Genomic DNA, 7,903 nt, shown 5'->3' with positions numbered 1-7,903 from the left:
GCGGTCAGTATTAATTATATTTAATGAATATTATAGTCTCTCTCAAAGTAACAACCGGTTGTTCCAATAATATATCATTGCTTAAATCTTCCTAAAAGCTAGTAGTAATTTTGATATTCCGTTGTTATCTCTTCAGTTGGCTTCGTATGAATCTTCAATTTCATCCGTTTTATTCACGTCCGTAATATGTAGGAAGCAGAGCGAATGAAAGTTTGTAAATAGAATCGTAGATAAAACGACCATATATTTAGGCGAATTATAAAATTTTTCTTGTTTACCATATAAAAAAAACGATACGTCAGTTTTGATAATGCTTTACATAAACGTAATGTGCACACGCGGCACATTGTCGATAGACTTTCACATATATATAATTGCGTTGTAACAAGAAATATTATATATAGGTATGTATTTATATTTGTATATATATTATTAAAAACATCCATAAAAAATATCTGTCTTTGTTAACATCGCGATCAGAAGATTACATTGTTTTATGTGCGTTTCCGTTGCTAACTGCTTCGCAGAGATCAGTCTCAGCTGACTGTTTGTGCGCTTTTCGCGACAGTCCCAGACGGGGTGGAAGTATTATTGCGATCAAACCCAATAAATGCGGGAGCAGGTACAAGTACCTATAGTGACAAAAAAATTGTATTAATAAAAATCAAACTTATTATTATTAGAGGTAAATGTCGTGCCATTCGACAAATGTGGATTCGACTTTTCAAAGATTACATTCCTATGATCCTAGTTAACAACAATTGACAATTTTTTTGTGACAATGTTAAATACTTACAGGTACATGTTAATGCTTGGCATAAATTCTAACAGTATAAAACTGAACGTCATGTAGGCCATTACGATCCTTGTCGTGATGAACGTTAATATATCGTAAAAGGTCTTCTTTCGTCGAGGCTCCAAGAACAATGGCCTGATATGACGACGGACCTGTTGTAATAAGATGTGAGAATCAGAGAAAATTTCATTCGTAGTCGTGTGAAATAGAGCAACAAAATTTACTAACTGAACGTGCAGCCACAGTGAAGAACGCTCCGCTCGCGAATGTGAGATAATAGCCAGGGTAAAAACCGTGCCAGAGAGCGGACAGGGCGTACGTATAGAGCACTTTGTTACGATCAGCTCGTTCGTACATGATTGATCGCAGCCACAAATTTGTGCCCTTGTTCCAACTTTCGATGCTGTCCCTTAGATTAAGCGATGTCTGTAAATCGATCAAACGATAAACTGCAAAAGCAACTTTCAATAAATATAGCAATGTTGTGCGTCGACGATAAAAAGAAGAGCTGAAGTATCTTACTCTCCTGTTTGATCGTCGAGAGAAAGTGTAATACTTCGTATTGTAATTATCTTTATTTACATCAGACGTATCGCACCTCGAACTTGTAAACGTCGACGTTGGAAACCAAGTCCCATTGTGCATTGCCTCGTTCGTCGTAACCGCTGAACCCGAGGCCGGAATTGTTGCATATAGCATCAGCGAACAACCAAGCGTGATAATATTTGAAGCGCACGAGCATAGTCGTCAGCATCAAATACCACACTTTGTAAAATATACTCGTGTTCTCCAGGAACTCGTCCTCTGAAATCGAGAGGTGTATCGTTAATCGCGACAGATAGATATTATAAGCGATAAGACTCTAGACAGAGGATAATTCAAACGAACCTTTTAAACGTTGTATTGGGAAATCCGAGATGAACGTAATGAATACAATGGCGCATGCTAAACTCGCCGCGACTTTCTTTATGACAACCAGAGTCGGTGACGGCTCCAGAACAATTTCTTTCTCTTGACTATTTTTATCATAGAAGGTCTAAAATATCATTTTTTATTATTTATTTAGGTCTCTTTGTGTAAGGCTTAAATTTTATTTTTTTTGAATAAGAGTAAGATAATTGATGTATTAACATCTAACTAAAAGCACATAAAAAAAGCACATAAAAAGAAGCACATAAAAAGATAATTGATGTATTAACATCTAACTAAAGCACATAAAAAAAAAGAAAAAACGCTCTATTAAATAAATTTTAAATAAATATTAAATATAAATATAAATAAATATTAAATAAATATAATGAATGTTAAATAAATATAAATAAATATTAAATTTTTAAAAACACATATTTTTATTCGTTTATTTATATAGTATATAAATAATAAATTGGTCAAATCGCGAATGTTTTGGCAACTTCGCGACATTATATTACGAAGCAATGTCGCAACCAATCTTTATTTTAAGAAAAAGACAATATATTCTAAAACATCTAACTAAAAGCACATAAAAAAAGCACATAAAAAGAAGCACATAAAAAGATAATTGATGTATTAACATCTAACTAAAGCACATAAAAAAAAAGAAAAAACGCTCTATTAAATAAATTTTAATTTTATAACAGATTGTATATAGATTTTTATATAAATGTACTTACAGCCAAGGATTTTGCGCCAGGTAAATGATGTCCATGTATAAAATCGATGTAATCGCGGTAAAATATCACTGGGCCAGCCATCAGGGCTTGAAAGTGAAAAATGTAGCTAAAGTATTCCAAAGTAGTTGGTATCTTCCTGTAAAATTAATATTGGAACAATACTTTCCGCGAACAATTTATCTCTGTTAATAAACTGTGCGAGATTGGGGACTCGTATATTGTCTTTTTGTCTTGAGAGAAGCATGCTTATTTTACGTGCGATACGGTTTTAACATTGGAAAACAGTTATCGACTCTCTGCTTTACATTCATCATATTTCTTAAGAGCTCGGTATATAAATAACATCGGGCCTAAAGAGCACGTGTACACTCACTGTACAGCCTGATGACGTTGCATCGGTGTCAACTCCTCTTCGCGTCGCGTTAACCCGTCGTGAATGCTGTACGCGAGACTAGTTACTTTCTGTGTTATAACCATGAGAGGACCTGTTAAAAGAGAATATTTATTACAAAAACAACAAGAACCTGCGAGAATAATAGCGGGATATATCGCGATGTAGCGCCAAAACATATACAAACGACGCGCATTGGCGCCTGCTACACAATAGCAGAATATAATAGACAATGTTACGTATACGATATTCAATAATCAATGTCGCGCTGAATGGGCGATTCAACTCTTATAAAACATTGTTTGTAAAGCAATAACGGAGGTAGACTTACTTACAAGTACAGTGATCGATAGGAAGGATTCAAGTGGGCGAAATTGATCTTAGAAATTACGTTTGTCTAATAGTCATATAAATCAATAAATGCATCGCATTCGGGCGTGAGACTTACGTCATCATCGCACTAGAAAAGATGACAACATCGCGATGATACTTTTTATCATTGCAGTAACATGATTATCCTTGAGAGACCGCGATATGCTCTTGCAAATTTATTAAAAAAGAAAACGCTTATATTTAAAAGAGCTAATAAATAAATGATTGCGCGATTCATTGCGTCATGAATGCAAATGATCGTATAAAGTGTACTTAACAGTATCGACGAATCATTGTTATCGGCGGCATGAGTTAGTATCTGTTCTTGTCAGTCTTGCAAAGGCATGACATCATGTATAATGATTTGTGTTTTTTTCAAATTAATTATACATGAGAGAATTATTTTTTCAATAAAATACGCATCACTGTCTAATCACCAGAAATAACAAAGTTCGCAAAGATTATTGCTACTATGCTAAATATTACGATCAACAACTGATCAGTATCGATCAGTATAATATTTATATTTATACTCACCTTTGCATATTGCGGGGATTTTGTGTGCGCATCGCTACGTAACATAGTGCGGGAAGACTAGCGAGATGAATCGCCTGTCTGAAAAAAAAGAAAAGGAAAAAAAAAACATTGATAAGTAAACGTCTAAGTTTCCTGTCGAAATAAACGTACACCGATACTTGATGTGCAATGTAAAAGTGTTGAAAGAATTAAATATTAAATTATGCGTGTTTTATGCATGTAACGCGAAACAAAATTGCATTAAATGTTTATCTACGTATTTTATGTAGTTTCGAATTAACACAAGACAAGATGTCATGGAAAACATCTTACAATATAACTAATCCAACTTTAATATCTATATTTTGTTTGCTCATTAATTTCACATTAAATTTCACATTAAATATTTGTTTAGGCAAACGATATAGACGAGAAAAGCCTGAAATCTTTTTCGAAAGTGGCATGTACTTAGTATTTTGAGTTATAACCATCTTGCACCGAGTCAAAATTCTCATGTATTAAATTCATATATTCCCATACTATTTCTGTATGGGATGATTTCGGCATAGGCTCACCTGCCAAAACAAAAATATCCAAGAGCAAGGCCAATAACAAGACCATAGACGTGTCTGGCAGCTGGGGTAGTAGCAATAGGGCTCAGAGACGATCTTAATAATCCGGCTAGTATGAGCGCTGTAAATTGTGTCAAGACGAAATTTACCTGCACAAAAGAAACGAATTCATTATATGTTCCCTCTCTCTTTCTTCTTTTGTCAAAAGCCTCTTTTTTTATATAATCATTATATTTATTATTATTATTACGTCATTTAACGATTTAGACAAAATTATAATTTACAAAAAAAATTATATATATTTATATGCAATTATATAATTTATATTTATAACTTAATTTTTTCTGCCTTAAGTTTAATGATTAAAGATAGAAAATATATCAAGATTAAATTTTTCTAATATATATATGAATGAATCTCTCTAATTCAAGTTCTGGATTCATTCTATCTCGGTACACCGTTGCAATTCTGGAGCGACGAGGTCATTGACCCTTCTGCTCCAGTGGTTATTGCGCTCACGGTACTAAATTGGGCTAGACAACATTTTCATTGTTCCTTAACTATTGACAGTAAACTGAATTTTATTTGCGAAATTAATGCAACGTGCATTTTTCTCTAGATTGAAACTTATCACTCGTCTTTATAAAAGGGGTCTATAAAATTGAAAGTATTTAAAAACTTGCAAATCAAATTATTTTAAATTAATAAACTTTATATACAAAGTTAATTTATATATAAAAATTAAGGAGAAGAGGATATTATAGTATAATGAATAATGCAAAGGATTTTGTAAAAATTCTTTGGATAAAAAATTTCGGAATGTACCTTTTTTGATATAAATCTTTAAGACGGACAAACTGTTTTTGTAACAGAAGTATTTTTATAACAGTAATTATGATGATAAATTAAAAATAGCATAGCTTATGCAAGTCTTGAGAAACATACTATAGAAGTCGTATAGAGATTGCATACACAAATTTAGACAACCTATGTTTTACATAATAAATTACCATTGTGAGGATGATAGCAATAAATACACTAAATCATTATTAATATTCATTAACGTAATAAACTCACGAATTGTGGAACAAACATATAAGAAAAAAATAATATTATATTATTATATTAATTAATGTTTTAATAATTTAATGTTGTAACATTAAATATTATTTAATGTTTTGAATCTTTAAAAGATTTTTCAATTTCTTAGATATCTTTATTTTACTAAAGATCAAAGAAAATAATTCTCCTTCTCTATATTTTGCTTTTTCTTCATTTTATTCTTCTTTTTAAGATATTTATTTAAACAGCTGATTGCGCTCTGTTTTGTAAGTAGAATACATCGCTGACGGAAGGCGATAAAGGTTTCTCGCTAAAAATAGAGAATAAATGAAACGGATAATATGTTTCCAATCGTTCTCCATGGAGCAACGAAAAGAAAAGAAAAAAAGTACGAGCACTTATCATGAGTTCATTAAGACGCACGCACCGTCTTTAATTTCGCCCACCGCGCGCAAATACTACTTGCTGTTATAATCTCTATCGTTCTTTGAAATGCAATCTCGTCTGTGACAAAGAGCAACAGCTCGTAAACATTGTGCAACTCATTGTCAGAGCGTAATGAAAATTCCTTTATTACGTGTTGTATTCGTTCAAATTCTATTAGACTCAATATAGCGAACTTAAATCTTCTGAAATTACAATATGAATGAAGTCTTTTCTTTCATCGGATAATAGAATATAGTATTTCTTTAAGATGGCACATCATTATGTAAAACCGCAGACTATAATTAATCTTTTGCTTTTACTATCCCATTCATCAATTCTCTCTTGAAAGAACCTAATCTATCCGATTGAAAAATTACATTTTGCAAGATGTAATGAAATGAAATTAGGCTTTTTTTAAATTCTCAAGATTCATATCTAGTATATTTACATGTCTTAATATGCGATGTATATTTCGGTGTTTTTTTTTTTTTATTTTACACATGTGTATTTCAAAAATTATACTTGGAATACATAAATAAAAGTTTCAAAAATTTGTTGCGTGTATTTGTGAATCTTATTATCCTTCATGATAACTATATTTCTTTCATGACAACTATATTTCTTTCATGACAACTTTATCCCCTGGATTTTGTTGAGCTTACAATTAGCATTAATATTAAGATGGTTATAAGAAAATGCTAACATGGACTGTTTCATCCATAATATTTTATTTCAGGAAAGACCGGCTTTAATTAATCGTAAAAAAAGTAAAGTAAACTTTTTTTTCGACGAGATCGATCTTGAAACAACTCCGTCATCGTCAATCTTGTTTCCTTATATATTCGCGCGCGTTTTCTTATCACTTATGTATCCTGTTCTCATCTCTACTGCGCATTATCCTTATAATTCTCGAGATAATGTTTACAATCTTTTAAAAAGATAAACTGATATATCGCGGTTCCGTATTGATGATCTCGTATTTGATGTCTTATTAAGACAAACAATGCGCAATATATATTTCACAATGTGAATATATATTCATACTTATATATTTTATTTATTTCAGATATTTATTTATTTCAGAAATTTTTATATGTCGTTAAAATATATGAAAATAATAACGTAAATAATGTATTGAAATATATGCGTGTAGTACATAATTTTGAATCTTATAATGTATTTTAGCAAATATTTTTTACACGAGATTGTAATACTGTTAAAATTGGATTATCATAGTATTGTAACTCATGATTTTTTCCTCCTTACAATTTACTGTATCTTACTGAGTTTCATGCTATCTGTTTAATATTGCATCTCACAAAAAAGATTTCAAAAATTATAAAATTAAAATCTTTTATATATATATAAAAAACAGATCATATAGAAATTAATTATTTATATTGCTAAAAAGATAAATCGCTCGTTGTTGTTTTCTCTATTATCTTATAAATCACTCGTTTTTTGTCTCGTCTCGTGTTGAATAATGCGATGGAATCCGATGAGAGAAAAAAAAAGAAGTATACATTACATGATACAGAATTAAAGAAATTCGAGACTATTAGTAAAGATATTTTCCTTGTGTGTGTGAATGTAATAATAAACTTTCAAAAATACTCTAATTACAAAACAGAATGTATACGATATACTATACTACGTATATATGATGACGAATATATTCTCGCTGCTTCGACTACAAAATTTGTATCATTAACTCTACTTCGAGATTCGCAGATTACACTAGTAAAAATAAATTACAAGTTTTGTCCTTTCCATTACATAAAAAATTACGTATATCAATTTCCGATCCGATTAAAATCCAATGTAAAAAAAAAAATTTATTTTTGAACCCGTTTGAATCTAATGAAAGAATTGATCAATTATTTTAATCAACGAGTAATTATATTATAGCGAAAGAAAAACTGAAGAAAACTAATCGAAAAATTTCATTATACGATTGTGTTGTCGAGAGTTTTGAGAAATTACGTGATTAATTTTATTTGGAAGAAGGACTTTGCGTAATATTTTTTTTTTTATATAATGTTGCTTCTTTTTTCTAAATTGTTATATGGAAAAAAAAATTATTTAAAAACGTATCTATACAAAAAAAAAAAAAAAA

General features: G+C 30.7%; 1 protein-coding gene across 1 annotated transcript in view; it reads right to left on the bottom strand.

Moving 5' to 3' along the window:
- Nucleotides 1–223: 223 nt before the first annotated feature.
- The window catches only part of LOC115244556 (lysophospholipid acyltransferase 2), an 8,997-nt gene continuing 1,317 nt past the window's right edge, over nucleotides 224–7,903 (bottom strand). The window contains 10 exon segments of the mRNA XM_029822274.1: nucleotides 224–632; nucleotides 797–948; nucleotides 1,025–1,222; nucleotides 1,395–1,600; nucleotides 1,685–1,832; nucleotides 2,449–2,584; nucleotides 2,822–2,972; nucleotides 3,051–3,073; nucleotides 3,743–3,826; nucleotides 4,303–4,448. Of these exon segments, the coding sequence (XP_029678134.1) occupies nucleotides 485–632; nucleotides 797–948; nucleotides 1,025–1,222; nucleotides 1,395–1,600; nucleotides 1,685–1,832; nucleotides 2,449–2,584; nucleotides 2,822–2,972; nucleotides 3,051–3,073; nucleotides 3,743–3,826; nucleotides 4,303–4,448 (1,392 nt within the window). The 3' untranslated portion in view covers nucleotides 224–484.

This window comes from Formica exsecta, unplaced genomic scaffold (assembly GCF_003651465.1).
Source record: "Formica exsecta isolate Colony F162 unplaced genomic scaffold, ASM365146v1 scaffold82, whole genome shotgun sequence".
NCBI classification, from domain to species: Eukaryota; Metazoa; Arthropoda; class Insecta; order Hymenoptera; family Formicidae; genus Formica; species Formica exsecta.
This window is presented reverse-complemented; position numbering and strand designations above follow the sequence as displayed.